This window comes from Elephas maximus, chromosome 3 (assembly GCF_024166365.1).
Source record: "Elephas maximus indicus isolate mEleMax1 chromosome 3, mEleMax1 primary haplotype, whole genome shotgun sequence".
NCBI lineage: Eukaryota > Metazoa > Chordata > Mammalia > Proboscidea > Elephantidae > Elephas > Elephas maximus.
In genome coordinates, this window is record NC_064821.1 from 8,866,730 (window position 1) to 8,892,014 (window position 25,285).

Here is a 25,285-nt window from a genome sequence, read left to right on the forward strand (position 1 = left end):
AGGGGGCGGGGCCTGGGGGGGTGCGAGAGTTCTACACCGAGCAGGGCGTTCGCGTCCGTTGTCTCTAGTCATCTCACCTCTTCGGGCCTCCCAACCAGCGCGCTCAAGGACCTTTCGGGTCTCTTGGAAGGCTGTAGGCATACGCCAGGCCCTAGCAGGCAAACTGTTGCTGCAAACGCAGCCTTTCGCGTATGCCTGGGCGGTTAAGCCCGCCAGTGACATGCGCATGCTCAGGTTCTGGGCCGCGTCGTCATTGGAGGATTAGGGCTCCTGGAGACAGCGTGCGCATGCTGCAATCCAGGGCGAGGATTGGTGGATTTGGACTTCTCCGGGGACGAAGTGCGCATGCTCAAACTCTAGTCCGCACACGCGCGGACTGTCAGGCGCGTTCCCGGGGCAGTTGATGGTCAGCGGAGGAGCAAGAGGGGCTGCATCGAGATGCTAGTGGTGATGCTAGTGGCGGCGATGACCGTGCGGCTCTGGCCGCTGGTCAGAGCTGATTCACTGTGCCGGTGGGGCTGCTATCCCAGGGCTAGGATGCTTTCGGGGGCCGGGAGGGAGCTGGCTCAGCTTTGAGCTGAGGGAAGTGGGGGGGTGGTCCCCTGGACAGACCAGGGACCCTTGGGACAGGCTCAGCCTGGGCGGAATCGAGGAGAATCATCCTGCCCCCGCTTTTCTGCCCCATTTCCTCTCCCTAACCTTATTGAGGCTTCTCCTCTTTTCCCTGTGAGTCGAACTTGATACCTCCCTTTCCTGTATCCCACCCTCCGATTTCTACTTAAAAACTCTGGCCCCATTCTGATCCCCTTAAGCCACCGCCACCACCCTAGGCTTCGTCTTTATGTCTGTTCTCCACCCGGAAGCCAGAGGGATTATTGTAAAAGGAATCCGACCTGTCATTCCCATCCCCTGGCTCTCCGTGGCATTTAGAAGAAAATCCAAGTTCTTTGCAGAAGCTGGCTGTGCCTCTCATGATTTGGCCCAACTCCTCAACCGCAGCGCCATTAACACTTGGGTCCGGTTCATTCTCTGTTTTGAAGGCTGCCTTGTGCATTGTAGGATATTTAGAGTATCCCTGGACTCCACCCACTGCATGCTCTGTTCCCCAGTCAAATAACTTCTTCGGGCGTTGCCTAATGTCTCTTGGGGACTGAGAACCACCAGTCTAGCCCCTGTCCCCCCTCAGGATCCCTGTGCTCCAACCACAGTTTCCTTTAATTCTTGAACACACCAAGATCGCTCCAGCCTTGGGAACAGGGGAGCCTTGTTTTTCCCTCTGCTCCTGTGTGGTGCAGTTAACGTTGGCTGCTCAACACAGGTTGGAGGGTTAAGTCTACCCAAAGGCACCTTGGAAGAAAGGCCTGGCGATCTACTTCCTGAAAAACCAGCCACCGAAAACCCTATGGAGCACAGTTCTACTCTGACATATGGCAGTCACCATGAGTCAGTAGTACTGGTTTCTAGGTGATTCTGTTTCCTACTCAAGCTTGAGGACCTCGGCCCTAAACTATACCATTGTTCTTCCAGTGCCCACCCCACAAGAAAAAAAAATCTAAACCTCAGAGGAGTTCTTAATCTGAGGACTGAGAATGAACTTTCAAGTGCTCTTCAGAATTGTATCTGCATTTTTGTGTATCTGTGTCTGTTTCTAAGGAGCCCGAGTGGCGCAATGGTTAGGCGCACAGTAGTTTGACCCCACCCAGTGGCTCGACGGGAGAAAGACCTGGCAATCTGTTCCCATAAAGATTACAGCCTAGAAAACCCTATGGGATGTTTCTACTCTCTCATGGGGTCGCTATGAGTCAGAATCAACTCGATGGCACCCAACAACAACATGTTTGTTTCTGAGAGGAGAGGGGACATAGTTGCTTCTGATTCTCAAGGAGCTCTTAAAACCCAAAAAAACATCAAGAGCGGGTACTCCAGAGTTAACATAGAGGAGACCTGATAAGGAGGAGCCATGCTATTCATCCTGAATGTTCAATAAAAGTTGACAGATGGCCTCTCTTGTTTCTTGCCTCTAGTAATCACACAGTGCGGACAGGAAAAGTGTTTAATGTCCACAAGGCAGTTCCTGGGGTATGTAGCACCTATTGCACTTTCTTCTAATGACTGGATTGGAGCCGACATCTAGTATTTCTCAGGTGCCAGTTCTGTGTCAAGCATCTTAACATCTATTCCTCACAATTGCCCTTTGAAGAAAGGATTAATCTTTCAAATTTTCACTAAAAGGCAGATTGAGAGTGATTAAGTAACCTGAGCAAAACCATAATCTGAGCAAAGCCAAGAGGTGGCACTGGGCTTAGAACTCAGGTTGTCTGTGTTTTTATTCAGTGTTCTGTCTGTTCCACTCGGGTGGATTTGAAAATGCAGGATAACGTAAGCAAACCCTGTTACTTTGTTGATATGATGTTGTTCAGCTGGAAATGTAGCATCGCCTGATGTGTGGCTAAAATGTGCGAAGAAAAAAAAAATTCATCAGCTAAAATGTATTTCCTGTCGCTGTGGCATTATTTCAGAAGGGGTTGCGTTTGCAAACAATCTTCAGGTGACTGTGGTTTCTGAATGGTTAGGGTTACGATCCTTTGACCTTTGGCCTCTCTCTCAAACAACTACGGTAATAACCTGTAAATAAACAGTAACACACAGAAGGAATGGGATGTATTGGCAATAATAACACTGTTAAGTTTTTTTCTTTAACTTTTTGTTTTGACCTAATTACAGATTTACAGGAAATTGCAAAAACAGTACAGAGAGATCCTGTGTACCCTTCACCCAACATCCCCCAAGGGCAGCACCTTATATAACCACAGTACAATATCAAAACCAGGAAACTACCATTGATGCAATCCACCAACCTTATTCAGATTTCACCCTTTGAATTTTTAACTTTGCACATCAGGAAACTTTTTATCAGGTGGTTATTATTATTTGAGGAAACCCTGGTGGCATAGTGGTTAAGAGCTTGGCTGCTAACCAAAAGGTTGGCAGTTTGAATCCACAGGTGCTCCCTGGAAACTGTATGGGGCGGCTGTACTCTGTCTTATAGAGTCGCTATGAGTCAGCATTGACTCAATGGCAGCAGGTTTGGTTTTTATTATTATTATTCATGTCATTAAAATCTTGTGATTATCTCTCTAGGACCTCCTGTATTTTTCATCTAGGACCACACGATTGATTAAACATCCTTGCAGGAGAAACTTAGCTGTGTATCTAGGGTAAGCGACCATTTTATGTATTGCTATCTCCTTTTTTTTTGAAAAATTTTAATTTGCTCTCATTCGTTCATTCAACAGACATTCTTGAAGACCTCTCTGCCCTGCCTTGCTGGTTGGTAGGCTGTGGGGAGGCCACAGTCAGGGCCTGGGGTCAGAGGATGAAAGACGAAGTGACCAGCAAGTAACTAAGACAGTCGCACTGTAGTGGGGTTGGTGATGGGGTGTCACTTGCCGTTGAGTTGGCTCCGACTCATGGCAACTGCACGTAGAACACAACAAAGCGTTGCCTGGCCCTCCTCCGTCTTCATAATCACTGGTGTGCTTGAGTCCATTGTTGCAGCTGCTGTGTATTTTGCTTCTCAGAATTTGTTCATTTCATCTAGGTGATCCAGTTTATTGCTACGTAAAAAAAAAATTAAAAAACCAAACCCAGTGCCGTCGAGTCGATTCCGACTTATAGCGACCCTGTAGGACAGAGTAGAACTGCCCCATAGAGTTTCCAAGGAGTGCCCGGCACATTCGAACTGCCGACCCTTTGGTTAGCAGCTGTACCACTTAACCGCTATGCCACCAGGGTTTCCTGTTGCAATATAGCTGTTCATAATTGTCTTAGTCTAGTGCTGCCGCAACAGAAATACCACACGTGTCCAAAGGACGCGCTCTGCTCCTGGTGCTGCTTTCTTGGCGGTATGAGGTCCCCTCTCTCTGCTAGCTTCCCTTTATCTCTTGAGAGTTAAAAGGTGGTGCAGGTCACACCCCAGGGAAACTCCATTTACTTTGGATCAGAGATGTGAGCTGGCTAAGGGTGGTGTTACAATCCCACCCTAATCCTCTTTAACATAAAATTACAATCACAAAATGGAGGACAACCATCCAATACCAGGAATCATGGCCTAGCCAAGTTGATACACACATTTTGGGGGGGACATAATTCAATCTGTGACAATAATGTCCTGTCATAATTCTAACTACTATGTATTTTGAGTGCCTTCTTTTTTTTTTTTTTTCTAGCCCACGAGGCTCATCTTCCAGCACGATATTGGGCAATATTCTATTGTGATGCATAGGATTTTCCTTAGCTGATTTTCAGAAGTCAATCACCAGGCATTTCTTCCCAGTCTGTGTTGGTCTAGAAGCGCCACTGAAACCTTTCTACCGTGGGTGACTCTGCTGGTATTTGAAAAACCAGAGGTATAGCTTCCGGTATCACAGCAACACACAAGCCACCACAGTACAACAAACTGACAGGTGGTATCACCTATCAAAGGTGCTTGATATAAGCACTAGGGGGAGGGGAGGATGAGGGGAAAATACTTAAGAAGTTTCCACTGGGGAGTTGATGCCAAAGCTGGGTTTTGAAGAGTGTGTAGGAGTTCAGGGACAGCCAAATATGTAAGGGCTTGGACCAGTGCATTCAAATACCACATGCAGTGTGCACTCGGTGTTGTTTCGGGGGACAAAGTTAGAAATCCAGACGTGTACACCATCCAAGATCTTCACCCTCTTCCCAAAGACAGTAGAGAAACTGGTGCCACATGACTCGTGCTTTTGTTCAAGACATCAGCCTGGCAACGTTGAGGAGGGGACAGGACTGGAGAAGAGATGGAGGCGGGGAGACTGATTAGGGGTATTTACAGAATCCCAAGCCAAAGGACAGCCAGAATGCTCCCTAGAAGTGAGGATGGCAAGACTACTTCTCACGTACTTTGGACATATTTTCAGGAGGGATCAGTCCTGAAGAAAGACATCATGCTTGGTAAACTAGAGAGTCAGTGAGAAAGAGGAAGACCCCCAATGAGATGGATTGACACAGTGGCTGCAACAGTGGGTTCAAACGTAGCAACCATTATGAGGATGATGACGGACTGGGCAACATTTTGTTCTGTTATACATGGGGTCGCTATGAGTGAGAACCAAGTCAACCACACCTGACAACAACAACAACAGATTACGTTATGGATAGTAGCCTGCCATACCAAGGCCCACTGATTTGATCATGTGTAACCACTCCATATCAGCACCCAGACAAGTGTCTCGCCAAAGAATCTAGGAGGCGTAGTGTTGGAACGTTGACATCCCAAATCAACCATCACACCCAGGGGTCATGTGTTCAGAGACAAGAGGCTCTGGGGAATGTTGATTCTGCACAGTGGGTAGGAAAAAGGGAAGAGAAGTAGGAAACTGGGAGACCTAGAAGCTGACGGAGGGAGAAGGTCAAGGAGGAGGGGATCGAGGGTCACAGAAATCAAGGCATATGGTGCAGATCAGTGGCCAGTGGAGTTGGCAGTTAGGGGACAGAGCATTGGGGACTTAACAAGAGAAAAAGCAAGCGAGGACACGGAAGTCCAGACTTTACATTGCTCGCTCAAGAAGCAAAGACGGACAGACAGAAGAGAGGCCACTTCCAGAGAGGCCCAGCAGTGAGGGAGGCAGAGTCGAGAGGGTTATTGCTGATAGAGGGGCCTGTGCAGAGGAAGGACCGCCCAAGATGGGATGGGAAGTAGGGAAGGCAAGGCTGGCCTGGAGCAGGGGGAGCGCTCAGCTTCCTCTGTGATACCATCTCACATGACGAGATGCTCATTCTGTGTTATCCCGTTAGAGCCGTGGTAGCCCATGTAACCATTTGCCACGTGTGACTACTGAAATTAATTAAAATTAAATAAAATTAGAAGTCTACTTCCGCAGTCACACTACCCCATTTCAAGTGCTCAAAGTGGCCAGTGGCACCATACTGCACAGCTCAGAAATATAATGTTTCCACCGTCGCAGAAGGTTCTAGAGGGTGGTGGGGATTTAGAGCAGGGGTCAGCAAACCATAGCATGGAAAACAGATACGGCCCACTGCCTGTTTTTTTACAACCCACATGCTGTTTTTTGCCGATGTGGCACAACTCAAAATGAGAAGAAACAACTGCAAACATCCATCAATAATTGGAACCTGGAATGTACGAAGTGTGCATCTACGAAAACTGGAAATCATCAAAAATGAAATGGAACATGTAAATATCGATATTCTAGGCATTAGTGAGCTGAAATGGACTGGTAGTGGCCATTTTGAATCGGACAATCATATAGCCTACTCTGCCAGGAATGACAACTTTAAGAGGAATGGTGTTGCATTCATCGCCAAAAAGAACATTTTAATACCTATCTTGAGGTACAACGCTGTCAGTGATAGGATAATAGCCATGTGCCTACAAGGAAAACCAGTTAATATGACTATTATTCAGATTTACGCACCAACCACTAGGGCCAAAGATGAAGAAATAGAAGATTTTTATCAGCTGCTGCAGTCTGAAATTGATCAAACATGCAATCAAGATGCATTGATAATTACTGGCGATTGGAACGCGAAAGTTGGAAATGAAGAAGGATCAGTAGTTGGAAAATATGGCTTTGGTGACAGAAACAATGCCGGAGATCGAATGATAGAATTTTGCAAGACCAACGACTTCTTCATTGCAAATATCTTCTTTCACCAACATAAACAGCGACTATACACGTGGACCTCGCCAGATGGGACGCACAGGAATCAATTGACTACATCTGTGGAAAGAAACAATGGAAAAGCTCAATATCATCAGTCAGAACAAGGCCAGGGGCCAACTGTGGAACAGACCATCAATTGCTCCTATGCAAGTTCAAGCTGAAACTGAAGAAAACCAGAGCAAGTCCATGAGAGCCAAAATATGACCTTGAGTATATCCCACCTGAATTTAGAGACCATCTCAAGAACAGATTTGACTTATTGAACACTAATAACTAAAGACCAGATGAGTTGTGAACTGACATCAAGGACATCATCTATGAAGAAAGCAAGAGGTCATTGAAAAGACAGGAAAGAAAGAAAAGACCAAGATGGATGTCAGAGGAGACTCTGAAACTTGCTCTCAAATGTGGAGCAGCTAAAGCAAAAGAAAGAAAGCGATGAAGTAAAAGAACTGAACAGAAGATTTCAAAGGACAGCTTGAGAAGACAAAGTATCATAATGACACGTGGAAAGAGCTGGAGATAGAAAACCAAAAGGGAAGAACACACTTGGCATTTCTCGAGCTGAAAGAACTGAAGAAAAAATTCAAGCTTCGAGTTGCAGTAGTGAAGGAGTCTATGGGGGAAAATATTAAATGACGCAAAAAGCATCAAAAGAAGATGGAAAGAATACACAGAGTCGTTATACCAAAAAGAATTAGTCGACGTCCCGCCATTTCAAGAGGTAGCGTATGTTCAGGAACCGATGGTACTGAAGGAAGAAGTCCAAGATGCTTTGAAGGCATTGGCGAAAAACAAGGCTGCAGGAATTGGTGGAATATCAATTGAGATGTTTCAACAAACAGATGCAGTGCTGGAAGTGCTCATTCGTCTATGCCAAGAAGTATGAAAGACAGCTTCCTGGCCAACCAACTGGAAGAAATCCATAATTATGCCTATTCCCAAGAAAGGTGATCCAACCTAATTCAGAAATTATCGAACAAAATTGTTAATATCACACTCAAGCAAAACTTGCTGAAAATCATTCAAAAGCGGCTGCAGCAGTATATCTATAAGGAAATACCAGAAATTCAGGCTGGTTTCACAAAAGGCCGTGGAACCAGGGATATCCATGCTGCTGTCACATGGATCCTGGCTGAAAGAAGAGAATACTAGAAGGATGTTTACCTGTGTTTTATTGACTATGCAAAGGCATTTGACTGTGTGGATCATAACAAATCACGGATAACATTGTGAAGGATGGGCATTCCAGAATGCTTAATTGTGCTCATGAGGAACCTGTACATAGATCAAGAGGCAGTTATTCAGATAGAACAAGGGGTACTGAGTGGTTTAAAGTTAGGAAACGTGTGCTTCAGGGTTGTATTCTTTCACTATACCTATTCAATCTGTATGCTGAGGAAATAATCTGAGAATCTGGGCCATATGAAGAAGAACGGGGCATCAGGATTGGAGGAAGACTCATTAACAACCTGCGTTATGCAGATGACACAACCTTGCTCCCTGAAAGTGAAGAGGACTTGAAGCACTTACTAATGAAGATCAAAGACCACAGCCTTCAGTATGGATTGCCCCTCAGCATAAAGAAAACAAAAATCCTCACAACTGGACTGATAAGCACCATCATGGTAAATGGAGAAAAGATTGAAGTTGTGAAGAATTTCATTTTACTTGGACCCGCAATCAACAGCCATGGAAGCAGCAGTCAAGAAATCAAAAGACACATTGCATTGGGCAAATCTGCTGCAAAGGACCTCTTTCAGGTGTTGAAAAGCAAAGATGTCACTTTGAAGAATAAGGTGCGCCTAACCCAAGCCATTGTATTTTCAGCCGCATCATATGCATGTGAAAGCTGGACAATGAATAAGGAACACCAAAGAAAAGTTGACGTCTTTGAATTGTAGTGTTGGCGAAGAATATTGAATATACCATGGACTGCCAAAAGAATGAATAAATCTGTCTTGGAAGAAGCACAACCAGAATGCTCCTTAGAAGCAAGGGTGGCGAGACTGTGTCTTACATACTTTGGACTTGTTGTCAGGAGGATCAGACCCTGGAGAAGGATGTTGTGCTTGTCAAAGTACAGGGTCAGCGTAAAAAGAGGAAGACCCTCAACTAGGTGGATTGACACGGTGGCTGCAACAGTGGGCTCAAGCATAACAAGGACTGTAAGGATGGCGCAGGACCGGGCAGCGTTTCGTTCTGTTGTGCACAGGGTCGCTATGAGTCGGAATCAACTCGACAGCACCTAACAACAACAACATGCTATTTTTACAATTTTCTGTGTTAGGGGGAAATAAATAAAAAAGAATCGCATTTTGTGACATGTGAAAATGATATGAAATTTTCATTTCCCTGTCCACAGCTAAAGTTTTATTGGCATGGAGCCACACCCCTGCATGCATACCATATCCTTACCCAAATAACACATGCGTTACATGTTTTTGCCAATCACACAACCCCCCCACACCCGCACATTGTTTTCGTAAGCGCACCATGCCAGTTTCTGTGTATTTTTAGTGTGGGCATATTATTTACGTGGAAACATTTGTGAAAAAATACAGTATATCATGCATAGCTGTAGCTGTGCTACGTCAACAGAGCTGAAGAGTTAAAACAAAGTGTGTATGGCCCCTAAGGTATTTACTATCTGGTCTTTTACAGAAAAAGTTTGCTGACTCCTGGCTTAGAACATAACAAGAGAGTCTTATCACTCCCATTCAGTTTAGGACTGGAGATCCTAGCCAGTGCAGTAAGATACGAAAAAGAGAAATCAAGTGTGCAAGGTGATAGGAAAAAAGGCAACATTTGCGAAATCCAAGAGTACCAACTAGTAGAACTAATAACTGGACGTGGCAAGATGACCAAATATAACACGTTAAAAACGTGAAGAGGTTTCTTATAAGCCAGTAGTGACCAATTAGAAAGGACAATTGTGAAAAATACCGTTCACAATTACAAAAACTTAAAAATGCATGGCAGTGGACCAAGTAATTCACTTCTGAAAAACACTGTAAAGCTTTTCCGAAGGGGGAGGGGAGGGAGGAAACCTGAATAATGATGGCCTTTCTGTTTGGAAAAGTTTCCTACATTGAGAAACAAATTGCTTCTTTCTCATATACACATTCTTGGTCTGAAATCATTTGCTTTAATGGGACGAAATCTGTGTAAATGACTGAAGTTTATCCTGAACAAGAAAAGCTCTCATTTCATGTATGTCTGGTATAATTCTACATTTGAAGTGGTAACGCTTTAAAAGTCATGTTATTTCAAGAAGTCACACTGTCCTAGTTATCTGGTGCTGCTTGCCAGAAATACCACAAGTGGCATTAACAAACAGAAATTTATTTACTCACATTTTAGGAGGCTAGAAGTCTGAATGCACGTTGCTGGCTCTAGGGGAGGGCTTGCTGTCTCTATTGGTTCTGGAGGAAGGTCTTGTCTCCTCAGTTTCTGTTTCTTGACTCCTTGATGATCTTCATGTGGCATGGTATCTATCTTCACCTGTCTCTGCTTTCTCTCTTTCTTGTTTAATCTCTGTTATATTTTGAAAGAGATCAACTCAGGGCACACCCTACCCTAATATTATGTCATTAACATAGCAAAGAAAAACTGTTCTGGAATGGGATTATGGCCACTGGTATCGGGGTTAGGATTTACAACACGAATTTTGGGGGGCACAATTCGATCCATAACACATGCTCAGATATGTGTGTGTGTGTGTGTATCAATTATCGCATCAACTGGTCTTCCTTGTAGGCGTATGGATGTTATCCTATCACTGACAGCATTGTACTTCAGGATAGATCTCAAAATGTTCTTTTTAACGATGAACGCTACACCATTCCTCTTCAAGTTGTCATTCCCGGCATAGTAGACCATATGATTGTCTGATTCAAAATGGCCAACATCAGTCTGTTTCCACTCACTAATGCCTAGGATATCGATCTTTATGGGTTCCATTTCATTTTTGATGGCTTCTGTTAAATGCTATGGCTGCCAACCAAAAGGTTGGCAGTTCAAATCCGCCAGGCGCTCCTTGGAAACTCTATGGGGCAGTTCTACTCTGTCTTCTAGGGTCGCTATGAGTCGGAATCTACTCGATGGCAGTGGTTTTTTGTTTTTTTTTTTTGGTCTGTTTTTCCTAGGTTCATACTTGGTACGTCCCATGTTCTGATCATTAATGGATGTTTGCAGCTCTTTCTTCTCATTTTGAGTCATGCCATGTCAGCAAATGAAGATCCTGAAAACTTGACTCCATCCACGGCATTAAGGTCAACTCTACTTTGAGGAGGCAGCTCTTCTGCTACCTGAGGGACTCATCTTCCAGCATGGTATCAGCGTTCCACTGCTATTCATATGATTTTCACTGGCCAGGGTTTTCAGAAGTAGAACACCAGGTCCTTCTTCCTAGTCTGTCTTAGTGTGGAACACTCATGACCAAAGACCAAATGAGTTGTGGGATGATACCAGCGGCATCGTGAAGAAAGCAAAAGATCATTTAAAAGACAGGAAGGTAGGAAAAGACCAAAATGGATGTCAGGAGAGACTCTGAAACTTGCTCTTGAAAGTAGAGCAGCTAAAGTGAATGGAAGAAATGATGACAAAAGAGCTGAACAGAAGATTTCAAAGGGCAGCTCAAGAAGGCAAAGTAAAATGTTACAATGAAATGTACAAAGACCTGGAGTTAGAAAACCAAAAGGGAAGAACACACTCAGCATCTCTCAAGCTGAAAGAACTGAAGAAGAAATTCAAGCCGTGAGTTGTAATTTTGAAGGACTTTATGGGCAAAATATTGAATAACACAGGAAACATCAAAACGAAATGGAAGGAATACACAGAGTCACTATACCAGAAATAAATGGTTGATGTTCAAGCATCCCAGGAGGTGGCATATGATCAAGAACCGATGGTACTGAAGGAAGACGTCCAAGCCGCACTGGAGGCACTGGTGAAAAACGAGGCTCAGGAATTGACAGAATACCAATTGAGATGTTCCAACCGCTGCAGTGCTGGAAGTGTTCACTTGCCTATGCCAAGAAACTTGAAACCAGGCCAACCAGCTGGAAGAGATCCGTATTTGTGCCCATTCCAAAGAAACGTGATCCAACAGAATGTGGAAATTATCGAACAGTATCATTAATATCACATGCAAGTAAAATTTTGCGGAAGATCATCCAAAAGTGTCTTCAGCAGTGCATCAACGGGGAACTGCCAGGAATTCAGGCCAGATTCAGAAAAGGCCGTGGAATCAGGGATATCACTGCTGATGTCAGGTGGATCCTGGCTGAAATCAGAGAATACCAGAAAGATGTTTACCTGTGTTTTATTAACTATCCAAAGGCATCCGACTGTGTGGATCATAACGAATTATGGGTAACATTGTGAAGAATGGGAATTCCAGAACGCTTAATTGTACTCATGAGGAACCTGTACATAGACGAAGAGGCAGTTGTTCAAACAGAACAAGGGGATACTGCTTGGTTTAAAATCAGGAAAGGTGTGCTTCAGGGTTGTATCCTTTCACCATACCTATTCAATTTGTATGCTGAGCAAATAATCCAAGAAGCTGGACTATATGAAGAAGAACGGGGCATCAGGATTGGAGGAAGACTCATTAACAACCTGCCGTATGCAGATGATACAACCTTGCTTGCTGAAAGTGAAGAGGACTTGAAGCACTTACTGATGAAGATCAAAGACCATAGCCTTCAGTATGGATTATACCTCAACATAAAGAAAACAAAAATTCTCACAACTGGACCAAAAAGCAACATCATGGTAAATGGAGAAAAGATTGAAGTTGTCAAGGATTTCATTTTACCTAGATCCACAATCAATGCCCATGGAAGCAGCTGTCAAGAAATCAAATGACGCATTGCACTGGGCAAATCTGCTGCAAAAGACCTCTTTAATGTGTTCAAAAGCCTTGTTTCAGTTGCCTCATATGCATGTGAAAGCTGGCCAATGAATAAGAAAGACCGAAGGAGGATTGATTCCTTTGAATTATGGTGTTGGCGAACACTATTGACTATATACCATGAACTGCTGGAAAGAACCAGCCTGTCTTGGAAGAAATACAGCCAGAGTGTCCTTGGAAGCAAGGATGACCGTATGTACATAGGGTCGCTATGAGTCAGAACACCCTCGATGGCATCCAACAACAAACAACATGTTCCTAGTTAAAAAGGAATTTTGTTTGAATGGAACATGTTTAGAATGTCTTCCCTGTCTCTTTTCTTTACTTGTGTGAAATTGTCCCAATTTAACTCTTTGATTGTTTCTTTCAGAGCACGAGTTTTTTTCACTACAGATAATTTTGGCAGTAGTCTCCTTCCGTTTACTGTACCTACATCAATGCAGGTAGTTATTTTACTTAATCTGAAGGATGGCAAATATACGTAATACTGAGTGGTAGATATAGCCTGGAAATATCAGCCTAATCTGTTTTTGTTAGAAATCTAGGGATTTGTTTTTAAATGTATCTCTTAAAGATGTTTAAAACAATTTTTAAGCCAAAAGCATATCCTCCACTAACCAGGTGTCATTAATGTAACAGAAAACCCATTCCCACATGTGATTATGACTGCAGGCATGAGGTTAGGATTTACAACACATGTTTTGGGGGGACACAATTCAATCTGTAATTAAGGCCCTGTGGAAACCCTCTGGTGTAGTGGTTAGGAGCTACGTCTGCTAACCAAGAGCTCAGCAGTTCGAATCCACCAGGCCCTCTTTCGAAACTCTGGGGCAGTTCTACTGTGGGCTATAGGAAAACTGTGAGTTGAAATTGACTCAACAGCAGTGGGTTTGGTTTGGTTTTGGTTTTATAGGACAGGGTAGAGCTGTCTCATAGGGTTTCCAAGGTTGGGCTTCCAGTCTTTACAGAAACAGGTTGCCACATCTTTTTCCTATGGAGTGGCTGGTGGGTTTGAATCACCAACCTTTGGGTTAGCAGCCAAGTACTTTAACCACTGTGCCACCAGGCTTCCGCTCCCAGTATCTAGGAAGCCACCAAATCCCACTGGTATAAACAATTCCTGGGTGTGTGCCTAGAAGTATTGCTTTCTGAAGTAATTTTGGAAAAGACATGGTTGTTGATATCATACGTATCGTTATTTTCAGGTTGGCGTGCCAGCAGTAACGTCAGCACATTTTGCTGGTCCAGTATTGCTGTTCGTAATAAACCAAAAAGTCTATGTTTATGATTATCGGGCCAATTCCTGGAACGCAGCTGTAGGTACATGTATTTTGTCTTGTTGATTTTGTTTGAATTTAGCTGGCCTCAGAGAAGGACAAAATACCAATTTTGGAAGTACAAATAATGCTCCTACTTGAACGTCAGCACCCGGATGCCTCCAGCTCTACTGGGTTGCCAATATTCAGGTCCAAATAAAAACTGGCCTGGGCTCGAGTCCCGTGGGTGGGGACCTAGTGTTTCAGTCAGGGACTGTGGTCGTGAGCCACAGAGACCCACCTTGACTGAGTGAGTGAGCAAGGAGCATCGGCACGGCTTGTCAGTGGATTGCATATGGCGGCTGGGGGGATCAGACAGGGGTCAGCAATGATTTCTAGGCGTCTAGCAGCCAGGCTGGGTGGTGGGACTCTTCAGGCCTACATACGTTAAGGACAGGTAGGCGCAGACAGAGGCTGTGGTGGTGCTGTGTTGGAATTCTCACCTTCCACGTGGGAAACCCGGGTTGAATTCCCAGCCGGTGCACCTCACACGCAGCCGCCACCCATCTGTCCGTGGAGCTTGTGTGTTGCTGTGATGCTGAACCGGTTTCAGCAGAGCTTCCAGACTAAGATGGACTAGGAAGAAAGGCCTGGCGACTGACTTCTGAAAATCAGCCAATGAAAACTCTGTGACCTCCTTTGGCTTGAGACCAGAAGAACTGGATGGTGCCTGGCTACCGTTACTGAATGTTTTGATCAAAGCTTCTGTAGAAGAATCCTGATGGGGGGAGGGGAGGGAGGAGATGCGGAACAGAATTTCAAATTCTCATGGACTGTAGACTTTCTGGAGCCACAGAGGGTGGATGAATCCCCAAAACTATGGCCCTGAGATAATCTTTAAACCTTAGACCAAAAATATCCCCTGATGTCTTAAAACCAAACAACAGTTTAGCTTAACTAGTAAAGAATACCTGCCTTGAGTGGTGTGCTCTGTTAAGATCCATCTCTATGGGGTCAGATTGACAACAGCAACTGGAAAGGTTAGATAAGAAGATTAGGTGCCAGTGAGTTTATGTGAATGGGGGAGGAACAATTCAGAAAAGGAGGGTGAGAATGGATGCCTAGCTCCAAGAATGTAATTAACGTCACTGAATTGTCCACGGAGGAATTGTTGAATTGGTATATATTCTGCTGTGTACATTCTCAGCAACAAAAAAATATAATAAATTATAACAAAAAAAAAGAAAATAGGAAAGAAAGCCCTATGGAGCACAATGGTCTGATCTACAACTGGTTACGGGGATGGTGCAGGACTGGACAGTATTTCATTATGTTGTAAAGTTCTGATATATGCCACATCATGGATGAACCTTGCAAAGATTATGCCAAGTGGAATAAGCCAGACAAAAAAGGACAAGTGTCGTCTGACCCCACTGACATGAAAAACGTAGACTAAGCTGAGTCCCGGAGACAGAAATTAGACTGGAGGTTAGCAGGGCCTGGGGGGAGGGGGGAGTGGGGAGTTACTGTTTGAGATAATGAAAAAAGAGCTAGAAATAGAGGTGATGGTTACAAGACATGCTGAATGGACTTGACGACACTGGGTCGTACACTGAGAGATGGTTAAAATGGTAAATTTTATGTTGTGTGTGTTTACGATGATTAAAAAAAAAAAAGGACAAATAGGGGGGAAAGCATCAATGAGAAAGTGTGGCCAGATGACTTCCTGTGAGACTGGACCTCAGGATGTTTTAGAATAAAAAAAAGAATCACAGTAACCCAACCAAGGGAAGGGACGTTTTCCCGCTTTGACGGGTCTAGAAGAGTTTCCTCTAAACCAGGGGTGATTCTGCCCCTCAGGGGACACTGGGCCAAGTCTGGAGACTTCTGTGGTTGTCGCAACTGGGGAGGGGGTGCTATGGCATGGAGTGGGTGGAAGCCAGGGTTGCTGCTCAGCACCCTTCAGGGCACAGGCCAGCCCCACCCCAGGGAACTATCCAGCCCCTGTTACTGTTAAGAGAGATGAAAGCATTTGGAAGTGGATAGTAATGTTGGTGGCACAACTTGGTGACCATAATTAACATCACTGAATTGTATGTATAAAATGTCAAATGTTTTGTTCTCTATGTTTTACCACAATAAAAAAAAAAAAAAATTGAGCAGGAGCCTGGAGGCAGGGTATGAAAAGGAAAAAGACCTTGGGCAGGGGGAGAGGGGGGATCCTGATAATGTTCAATTTCTTGCTCTGAGCACTGGCAGCAAGGCTGTGTACAGTTGGTGAGAAGTCGGTGGGTTGTGCACGCAAGGTTGTAAGGATGTATGTTGTACTTTAGTAAAAAGCATAATTGAGGAAGGTAATTAATGGCCCTGCTTGCATACTTAGGCCTTGTTGAGATGGCATATGTTTTGTTATGTATATTTCCACAACAAGAAAAGCAAAAAGGGAGGACATTATAGAAAAAGAAAAAAAAAAAAGAATAAAGTTAAGAAAAAAAAACCTTCAGCCCCAAATGTCCACAGTACTGAGATTGAGAAACCCCCGCTATAAACTGTCCCCTGAACTTCAGAGACTTGTTACCTAAGTTCTTAAATGATTTTTCCTTTTCAGGTGTAAAACACCCCATTTCACATGTTTCTGGTGATAATTGTTGTTACAGCCAGAATTCCTTTTGTTTGGTAAGTACATGTGTCATCTTTCTTTCTTTTTTTTTTTCTCTGTATCCCAAACAGTTGATTTATGAATAAAGCCAGTAAGCTTTGAGGGCTGCGGCTATTATGGCCTGGGGAAGGTTAATAAAGGTATTTTCTGGGGGGACTCAGAAGGGAGCCCGAGATAAAATTGGGGCTCTGGCGCTATTTTCAGATCAAATGGCTGACATACCATGAATGCAACCATTATCATTTTTGTAAAATTTAAAAAATATACATAAGTAAAGTAAAATAATTTAGAAATTGCTGAAAATATTGTTTTGAAATAACTACAGGCTCTGTGTTGTTGTAAGGAGCCCTGGTGGCACAGTGGTTAAGTCCTTATCTGCTAACCGAAAGGTCGGAGTTTTGAACCCTCCAGCCGCTCCACAGGAGAAGGATGTGACAGTCTGCTCCCATAAAGATTAACAAAAAACAACACCTGTGAAGATTACAACCTGGGAAACTCTGTGGAGCAGTTCCACTCTATCCCATGAGGTTACTAGGAGTTGGCAGAATCAACCTGATGGCAATAGAGTATGTTGTTGGGTGCTGTCAACTTGATTCTTGACTCACAGCAACCCCAAGTGACAGCGAAGAACTGTCTCATAGGGTTTTCTTGGCTGTAATCTTTACAGGAGCAAATAGCCAGGTCTTTTTTCCACAAAGCTGCTGAGTGGCTTCAAACCACCTACCTTTTATTTTAGTTAACAGCTTCCCCCCAATGGTTATCTTAGGTGGCAAGTGCAATGGCCAAACCCGGAAATTGACCTGGGTACAATGTGTCTGTTGGATGAGGTGCCTGGAAGTTGATTCCGACTCATAGTGACCCTATATGACAGAGTAGAATTTCCGCATAGGGTTTCCTAAGCTGCAATCTTTACAAGAAGGAGCACTGGTGGTGCAACGGTTAAGCGCTGAGTTGCTAACCAAAAGGTCAATGGATCGAACCCACCCAGTGGCTCTGTGGGAGAAAGACCTAGTGATCTGCTACACCTCGGGTAAACATTCCAAAAACCCAGATGTGTTGCCGTCAAGGTGATTCCAACTCATAGTGAACTTACAGGACAGAGCAGAACTGCCCCGTAGGGTTTCCAAGGCTGTAATCTTTATGGAAGCAGGCTGCCACATCTTTCTCCTGCAGAGCAGCTGGTGGGTTCTAATTGCTGACCCTTCCATTAGCAGCCAAGCGCCTAACCACGGCGCCACCAGGCCTCGTTTGTGTATGTCTAGTTCTATGCAGTTTATCACATGTGAGGATCCCTGTAACCAGCACTACCATTAAGATACAGAACCGCTCCATCACCACAAAGCTCTCCCTCCTGCTAACCCTTGTTGTCACACCCACCCTCTGCCCTTGCTCTGTCCCTGTTGCTGTTGTTAGGTGCCGTTGAGTCGGTTCAGACCGTACGTACAATAGAATGAAACACTGCCTGGTCCTGCACCGTCCTCACTGTCGTTGCTATCTTTGAGCCCATTGTTGCAGCCACTGTGTCAATCTATCTTCTTCGTTTTTGATGACCCTCTACTTTACCAAGCATGATGTCCTTCTCCAGAGACTGATCCCTCCTAAGAACATGTCCAAAGTACGAGAGATGAAGTCTTGCCATCCTCGCTTCCGAGTAGCACTCTGGCTGTATTTCTTCCAAGACAGACTTGTTCGTTCATCTGGTAGTCCATGGTACATTCAATATTTTTCACCACCACTATAATTTAACGGCATCGATTCTTCCTCATCCTTCCTTATTCCAACCTGAGGCTTGAATTTTCTCTTCAGTTCTTTCAGCTTGAAAAACATTGAGAGTATTTTTCATTTTTGATTTTCCAACTCCAGATCTTTGCACGTGTCATTATAGTATTTTTCTTTGTCTTCTTGAGCCTGCCCTTTGAAATCATCTGTTCAGCTCTTGTATTCTCATTAGCTACTCTATGTTCAAGAGCAAATTTCAGAGTCTCTTCTGACATCTGTTTTGGACTTTTCTTTCTTTCCTGTCTTTTTAATGACCTCTTGCTTTCTTCATGCGTGATGTCCTCGATGCCATCCCACAGCTCATCTGGTCTTCAGTTGTTAGTGTTCAATGCCTCAAATATATTCTTGAGGTAGTCTCCCAATTCAGGTTGGATATACTCAAGGTTGTATTTTGGCTCTCGAGGACTTGTTTTAATTTTCTTCAGCTTCAACTTGGTTATGAACGATTGGTGGTCTGTTCTGCAGTTGCCCCCTGGCCTTGTTCTGACAGATGATATTGAGCTTTTCCATCGTCTCTTTCCACAGATGTAGTCAATTTGATTCCTCCGTTTCCCATTCTAACCCCTGGCAACCACTCATTTGTTCTCCATTTCTATGGTTTTGTCATTTCAAGAGTGTTACGTAAATGGAATCGTGTATACTTTTAGATTAGTTTTTTCACTCGGCATAATTCTTTGGAGAGTCACCCAGGTTTTTTGTTGTAATGATTGTTTGTTCCCCTTTACTGCATGTTTTATGGAATGGTATTCCCATGGTGTAATGTACCACACCTTGGTTGTTTCCAGTATGGGGCTATTACAGATAAAAGCTTCTTTGAACACTTGTGTGCAGGGTTTTATGTGGACATGAGTTTTCATTTCTCTGGGATAAATGCCCAAAAACATGATTGCTGGTATCTGCCTTCTTATTTTTAAAGTTTATTGTAGTAAACTGTATGTAACAAAACGTTTTCCGTTTTAAGCTTTCTGAAGTGTACAATCCAGCACCATTAATTACATTCACCGTGTTGCGCATCGTCACTATCCATTTCCAAACGTTTTTCATCACCCTACACACCACATTCTGTTTATCCACTCATCTGTTGATGGACACTGGGTTGTTTCCGCCTTTGGGCTGTTGTGAATAGTGGTGCAGTGAACACTGGTGTACAGGCACCTGCTTGAGCCCCTACATCGATCTTCTCTTAAAGTGAGTGTTTTATCTGTGTTTTTCCAGGATATAGGTGATTCGATTTTTGCATATTTGTACGGAGAGGTAGTATCTCGAGCTAATATATACTACTCAAATACCTATGGATACACATTTCAGAAATTTGCTTTTTACCATCAGGTACGTGAAATTTGGTAAGAAGGTGAAAATCAACACATGTGTACTGTGTGGTGGGTGAACGGGGACTTTTCCTTCTTTAAGAGTCTGTGTGGTTTGGAAAAGTCCAGCCAAAAGAGCTGACTGAGGCGTCTAGGAAGCTAGACAAAGACGCAACAGGCTTCAGATCAGGTAAAATCAGAGCAGAGTTTATGGAGTGCTTGTGAGAAGCCGGGCACTGCAGTCAAGGCTGGGAGCCCTAGTGGCACAGTGGTTAAGAACTCAGCTGCCAACCAAGAGGTCAGCAGTTTGAACCCACCAGCTACTCCTTGGGAGAAAGATGTGGCAGTCTGCTTCCATAAAGATTACAGCCTTGGGAACCCTATGGGGCAATTCTGCTCTGTCCTACAGGGTCGCTATGAGTTGGAATCAACTTGAGGGCAGCAGGTTTTTTGTTATCACATTGGATTAGGGCCCACCCTTCTCTGGTATAGCCTCATGTTAACTGATAACGTCTTCAAAGATGCTGTTTCCAAACAAGGTCACGTTCACAGGTAGCAAGGTTAGGACTTTAACGTCTCTTTTTGGGGGATGTGATTTGATCCATGATAATCGTCACCCCTATATTACAGATGAGGGGACTGTAGCAGGTCGAAGAAGTGTCCTGCAAACTTCTTGTCTGCCCAGAACCTCAGAATGTGACCTCATTTGAAAATAGGAACCTTGCCAATGTAATTCGTTAACATGAGGTCATACTGGGTTAAGTTATGCCCTAAATCCAACACCTGCTGCCCTTTTAAGAAGAGTAGAGTACACAGAGACGCACACAGAGGGAAGATGGCCACATGACAATGGAGGCAGGGCCTGGAGTGATGCGTCTGCAGGCCAAGAAATGCCAGGGGTTGCTGGCAGCAACCAGAAGAGGCAAGGACGCTCCTCCCCTGGAGCCTTCGGAGGGAGCATGGCCCTGCCAACACCTTGATTGTTTTAAGCTACCCAGTTTGGAGTATTTGTTACAGTAGCCACCAGACACTAATACAGGGAAGAAAGCCCAGAGAGGTGCAGGGCCTTTGACCAGGCCACGCAGCTTGGCAAGCTGGGTATTGAACAGAGGAAGAGAGAACAGGACCCTTGGGTAGCTAAGGGGATGAGGAAGTTTCCTTCTGACTCAGAGAATGCCTTCCCCCAACCCCTTGGTAGTTGGAAGGAGGAAAGCAGAAAGAGTCTACCCTGCTCTCAAGTCCTGATCATGTCCCAAGGAGTGAGGGACCTAGGTGAACAACTAGTCATCTAGGTCACACCCCTTCCTCCAAGCTCCCCAAAACAAGGCTGTCCTCCTTCAAGTTTCTTCCCTAGGTACTATATTTCTCTAGAGGGGACATTGATTATTAAAACAAGACTTCCATTCACTCTACTGGAAATTAAATTTAGAATTAAAAATATGGCTATGATTTTTTTTAAATGTCTCTAATTTACTCGTACACAATATTTTCTGTTTGTTCCATAGGAAGCATTACTCGGTTATTTGGGTGGGATCTTCTTCTTTCACTCTCTGTCACAGATCGGGCTGCTTGTCCTTGATGGAACAAAAGTAAGTTATCTTAAACTGGAAAAAGCACTACTTAAATGACTTTTGCCTAAACTCAGGTTTTTGTTAAAACTCACAACTTAGCTTTTCATCTCTGAAATCTATCTAGCTTTTTACTTACCTATGCATCTGTTATGGATTGAATTGTGTCCCCCCAAAATAATGTGTTGTAAATCCTAACGTTTGTGTCTGTGGTTATAATCCCATTTGGGAACCAGTTGTCTTTGTTATGTTAATGAGGCAGGATGAGTTTAGGGTGTATTTTGAGCCAATCTCTTTTGAGACATAAAGGAGATCAAGCAAGCAAGCGAGCAGAGCTGAAGAGAAATGCCAGATCATGCGAAGATAGCCCAGGAGCAGAAGCTGAAGAGACAAGGACCTTCCTCCAGAGCCGACTAAGAGAGAGAGCCTTCCCGCAGAGCCAGTGTTCTGAATTCAGACTTCTGGCTCCTCGTTCTGTTGTACATAGGGTCGCTATGAGTCGGAACTGACTTCAATGGCACCCTAATAACAAGCCTCCTAAACTCTGAGAAAATAAATTTGTTTCTTAAAGCCCCCCCATTTGTGATGTTTTTGTTAGAGTAGCACTAGATGACTAAGATACCAGCCACCTATCCATCTATCCATCAATCTATCCTCCTGTCATAAACTCATCCATCCTTCCACCCACCCACCCATCTAACCATACATAATATATCCACCCCCATACTTATCTATCCATTTAATCTACCTACTCACCCATATACCCACTACTCACCCATCCACTCATCTGTACCTACCTACTCATCCATCCATGTGTCCATCCATCCGTCCACCCACCCACGTAACCATGTATATACGTATATCCACCCACACACTCATGTACCCATCCACTCATTCATCTATCTACCTGTCTACCCATATACCCACTATATATCCATCTACTCATCTGCCTCCTCCTTACTCATCCATCCATCCATCTCCCTATCTAACCATATATACCTACATCCACCCACATACTCATCTATCCATCCATCCATCCATTCATCTACCTACCTACCCATCTACTCATATACCCCCTACTCATCCATCCACTCATTTGTTTCCTACCTACTCACCCACCCACCCACTTGCTCATCTATCTACCCACCTATTCATCAATCCACCTACCTATCCGTACATCTACCCACCAACCTACCTACCCACCCACCTATCCATCCATCCATGCACAACCCACCTACCCCGCACCCACCTAGCATCCCATCCATCCATCCTTTACTCTTCCCCCCCATCTGTCCATTCAGCCATGCATCCAGCAGTATTTACGTAGTGTCTGCTAGATGCTAAGCACTGTGCTGAGCACTGGGGATAAACTGCAAGTATGGTGCATATATTGCTGATGCGTGTGAGATGATCTGAAATGTCTCAGGTCAAACATTTTTTAACAGTTATGTTAACGTGTATTCAAAAAACTTGTTCATGAAACCTGTGATTTCACAGATATTGACATCTAGGATAAGGCTAAGTTTAAAAGATGAGTCAACATGAACTGAATTTGAACAAAAATATTAAGTCCATAATAGTATAGACAAAGGAGTTCCTGGGTGGTGCAAATGGTTAAATGCTCGACTACTACCCAAAAGGTTGGTGGTTTGAACCCACCCAGAGGTGCCTTAGAAGAAAGGCCTGGCAAAAAGTCACAGCCTTGGAAACCGTATGGCGCAATTCTATTCTGCACACGTGGGGTAACCATGAGTTGGAGTTGACTCCGTGGCGCCTGTTTTGTTTTTTCTCGTGGTGCATCTTCTGGGAAAGGGGTATCTTGATGAACTTTACCTGCTCATGTAGTGCAGTCAGAAGGCCTTGGAGATCTTCCTGAGGTCTCTCATAACACACAGATAGGAGAACACTTTGAAAACCACACGGACGAGTTTAGGTGTGATAGAGCAGCCAACTCCTAGAGAGATACAATTCCCAACACTCAAGGTGTGAGTGGCTTCAAAAAACAGCTGTTAGGAGAAGAAGATTCTGGGATATGTGTTCAGTTGGTTTGGAGGAACGAGAGAGACTAACCCAGGGAAATCAACTCCTGTGATAATGCAGGCACAATGGGGGCAATGTGGGCCTGGGGAGGGGATTTTTCTCTGGGGTGCGGACGTTCTGGGCACTGCAGGGTGTTGAGCAGCATCCCTGGCCTCCATCCACTCATTGCCAGTAGCACTCCTGCTCCAGTTGTGACAACCACAAACATTTCCAGAGAGTGTCAAGTGTTGCCTGGGGTCAGGGGATGAGACCTATTGGACTAGATAAAGTTTGAACCAAGTGTGAATAATAAAATGTGTTCATTCCCAGGGTCCTATTGCCCTGTAATGACCTCTCAAGGCTCAGTAGTCTTTTCTTGTAGGCCAAGTTTGTGTACTCAGACCACCCACTCAACAGAAGCTTTGGGCTGCCCTTTGAATACAAAGGAACCCTCGAAGTCCTCATCACCCCTGGTCAGAAAGGCATTTTAATCATCTGGTCTGATGACAGCCTGCTGATTTCCCGGAATGCAGGTGAGCCACTTCCCTGGGGAAGGCTGGAAGGGCAAGGCCCCAGGTGGGGCTGCTGCTTAGCACAACATGGTAAATATAATAGCAAACCAAAAATCCAAACCTGTTGCCATCAAGTCAGTTATGACTCATAGCGACCGTATAGGACAGAGTAGAACTGCCCTGGAGGGCTTCCAAGGCTGTAAACCTTCACAAAAGCAGTCTGCCACATCTTTCTCCTGCAGAGCCACTGGTGGGTTCAACCGCTGACCTTTAGGTTAGCAGCCAAGCACTTAACCACTATGCCACCATTACACACTTACATAGGGTTAACACGACAGACTTTTTGTCACATATATTTTACCACAATGACATTTTTTTAAACCAAAAATATCCACTGAAGTCATCTTTAAACCAAACAATACTTTAGCTTCATTAGTAAAGAATCTCTGCCTTGAGCATTGTGCTCTTTCGAAAACTACATGGGATCAAATTGACAACAGCAGCTCGAAAGATTAGATAGGAAACTTACAGTGAGTTACTTTTAATGGGGGTGGGACAATTTGGAAAAGGAGGGTGAGAGTGGTCACACAAGTCAAAGAATGTAGCCAGTGTCACTGAATTGTACATGGAGAAACTGTTGAATTGGTGTTTTGTTCTGCTGTGTATATTTTCAACAGCCAAACCAAAAAAAAAAAAAACCAAACCCACTGCCGTCGAGTCGATTCCGACTCACAGTGACCCTATAGGACAGAGTAGAACTGCCCCGTAGAGTTTCCAAGAAGCGCCTGGCGGATTCAAACTGCCGACCTTTTGGTTAGCAGCCATAGCACTTAACCACTATGCCACCAGGGTTTCCATTCTCAACAACAGCAACAAAAAATTAAATCACAAAATTAAAAAAGGAAATTGTGAACATGTTTTTGGACACTGGAGGAAAGACTATCCTTGTTGTAAAGTGTCAAAGAACTTGACTGCAGTACATTTGAACGTTTAGTGGAAAGTAGAACCTGTTAAGTGATGACTTTGAATATTTAACTGAGATTTCCAAGCAAAATGTGGAAGGCGTGACCTGGTTTCTCCTCCCTGCTTAGAGTAAAATGCCAGAGCAAAGAGGTAAATTGATAAATGGATCATTAAGCGAAAAGGAAGCAGAACTTGAATATGTGGAAAGGTCTCTGCCTCTCCATGTTGTGCAAGTTGAGAAGGCATGACGTGGGGAGGACACTAAGACTGTGGCAGGACAACTGTTTGGTAAGGAGACAAGGCCTGTGACCGATGGATCCAATCAACCATCTCAGCAGAAAGGTTGCCGGCTTGGACTGAAGGGGACTGAGATGGGACAAAAGGAAGGAAGAATACTGGATTTCTGGGATTCTATACAAAGGAAATGGATTGATAAGCTACTCGGCTGCAAACATGGGTTATTCTTCCGGAAAAGGGAGGGATGACCCCCAAGAGAGGTTCAGGGGTCAGGGCTGCCACCCAGGGTAGGGAGCACAGGTAATCACATCAAAGGAATGAAATCAAAGCTTTCTTTCTGTAAAGGGCTCCAAAATGG

At 44.2% G+C, this 25,285-nt stretch overlaps 1 protein-coding gene across 1 annotated transcript in view; it reads left to right on the plus strand.

Annotated features, from left to right (window-relative positions):
* The first annotated feature begins 77 nt into the window (after positions 1-77).
* The window catches only part of CATSPERD (cation channel sperm associated auxiliary subunit delta), an 83,908-nt gene continuing 58,700 nt past the window's right edge, over positions 78-25,285 (plus strand). Inside the window, exons 1-9 of the mRNA XM_049876514.1 lie at positions 78-512; positions 2,025-2,079; positions 3,142-3,218; positions 12,998-13,070; positions 13,833-13,947; positions 16,492-16,559; positions 19,537-19,654; positions 21,138-21,217; positions 23,598-23,748. Of these exons, the coding sequence (XP_049732471.1) occupies positions 439-512; positions 2,025-2,079; positions 3,142-3,218; positions 12,998-13,070; positions 13,833-13,947; positions 16,492-16,559; positions 19,537-19,654; positions 21,138-21,217; positions 23,598-23,748 (811 nt within the window). The 5' untranslated portion in view covers positions 78-438. The remainder of the gene's footprint in view (positions 513-2,024; positions 2,080-3,141; positions 3,219-12,997; positions 13,071-13,832; positions 13,948-16,491; positions 16,560-19,536; positions 19,655-21,137; positions 21,218-23,597; positions 23,749-25,285) is intronic.